This window comes from Dermacentor variabilis, chromosome 11, assembly GCF_050947875.1.
Source record: "Dermacentor variabilis isolate Ectoservices chromosome 11, ASM5094787v1, whole genome shotgun sequence".
In the NCBI taxonomy this organism is placed as follows: Eukaryota; Metazoa; Arthropoda; class Arachnida; order Ixodida; family Ixodidae; genus Dermacentor; species Dermacentor variabilis.
In genome coordinates this window covers 109854154-109855946 of record NC_134578.1, presented here as the reverse complement: position 1 = coordinate 109855946, position 1793 = coordinate 109854154, and the positions used below count along the sequence as shown (strand labels likewise).

Here is a 1793-nt window from a genome sequence, read left to right as displayed (position 1 = left end):
GACTACGCGCCCCGCATTGGACGCGGTGAGCGTCGAGCAACGCAGCGTTCGGCGCGGCAACGAAATGTGCGCCTGAGCAAGCGACGCACGGCTGAGCCTTAGAAACAGCTCGTTTCTAAGGCAACACCGCATTCACTAGAGGCGCTTTTGTACCGCTTTGAAGCATCGACCTCGTGGCTCAATCACTCTGCCTCTGGACACGGACGCGTTCGGACGCAAGATGTCGAGCTCTGCAAGAGCGGTTTCAGCGGCCGCGTCTGGCCGTGGTAACAGGTCTTCTGTCGCCCCACCGGGCTATCGGTATGTACTACCGACTTTGCCATCAGGCGAAACTATGAAGGAGTGTCTGTTCTTACATTGTGACGTTGCCGGGAGACCTTACCGCCTCGAAGACTTCCGTGACCCGCTGCAAGAACTCGGTGTATTGAAAGACGTGACCGGTATTGGGCCCTTCCAAATGACGCATGTGTGGCTCATCAAGCTACGAACTCCAGAGGTGAAGGAAGTGCTGGTTAGAGCGGGAGGCCTGGAGGTAAAAGGGCGCTTTTGCGCCGTCATTGACCCAGTGCAACAAGACATCACACTCAAAGTGCACTGGGTTCCATTCCACGTTACCGGGGAAGCATTGAAGAAGGCTTTCGACCACTATGGCGAAGTGAAAGAAGTAAGACAAGAAGATTGGAAAGTGAGGGGCTTCGAGCAAGCTGAGTCTACCACGCGTATTGTGCGGATGACGCTCCGAGAGAACTTAACACCGGACGCTCTGCCCCATTTGTTCAAGATCTTTGGTGGCTCTGTGCTGGTTGTCGTTCCCGGGAGAGCTCCGATTTGCCTGCGGTGTCGACACAAAGGACACATTAGAAGAGACTGCAGAGTGCCGAGGTGTTCTGAGTGCCGGGAATTCGGCCATGAAGTACTTGATTGCGTACGTACGTATGCAAGAGTTACTGGCAGCACGCAACCCGACGACGAAGGTCTCGAATTGATGGAAGAGGAGGTAACGGAGAAACTGACAGCGTCCTCGGAAACGCCGCTTCAACAGGTGGCAAGTGTCGCAAAAAAGGTGGCAACGCCATCCGCGTCGACACAGGACGCCACAGCAGGAAGAAAGCAAAGAGAAAGAAGAAGGAATGAAGAAGAGAAGACACCGCCTGTGCCCGCAGAAACGGACCACGGGTGTGACGTGTTTAACGTGGAGATGGACGCGGAGCCAGAGACGCCATATGAGACGCCGGATGAGATGGTCACTGAGGAGCCAGCCGTGCCTTCCAAGAGGCACCGAAGCGATGCTCCAGAAGAGGAGACGCCGGCTGACAGTGTTCAGCGCCTGGAGCCGCAGTGGATGGTGGTCCGGTCGACGCGGGCCAAGAAAGGGAAGTCCGCCCCACCGCAACGGTCAGCGTCGCTCACCCGAGAAGGGCACGCGACGCAGTGACCAACGCGACTGGTGTCGCGGGTGCCCGTTGAAGCTGTCGTGCCGACAGGGACGCTCAGTTTGTGAGGTTTGCTATTTCATGGGCGCCTTACTGTTGTTTTGCTCTTGCTCTTTGAAATGGCTATGTCGTTAGCTCCATTGCGCGTGGGAACCCTCAACGTTAGAGGTTTTAGGGCGAGACGGCGGCAGCGTCAGCTCCGACGCGTAATGTTGGAAGAAGATTTATATATATTGGCGATTCAAGAGACTAAAATAGAGAGTGAGAGTCAGACTGATAGTATGGTTGCACAGTTTAGTGACCGCTATACTGTATGCGTTAGTCATGCTGTTGGCACAACGGCCGGTTGCTGTATATTTA

At 55.2% G+C, this 1793-nt stretch overlaps 1 protein-coding gene across 1 annotated transcript; it reads left to right on the top strand.

Annotated features, from left to right (window-relative positions):
• Positions 1-201: 201 nt before the first annotated feature.
• On the top strand, positions 202-1435 carry LOC142563426 (uncharacterized). Its single transcript, XM_075673981.1, has 2 exons — positions 202-1045; positions 1199-1435. Exons 1-2 carry the CDS (start codon positions 221-223, stop codon positions 1433-1435), a joined length of 1062 nt encoding a protein of 353 aa, XP_075530096.1. The 5' UTR covers positions 202-220.
• Positions 1436-1793: the final 358 nt, after the last annotated feature.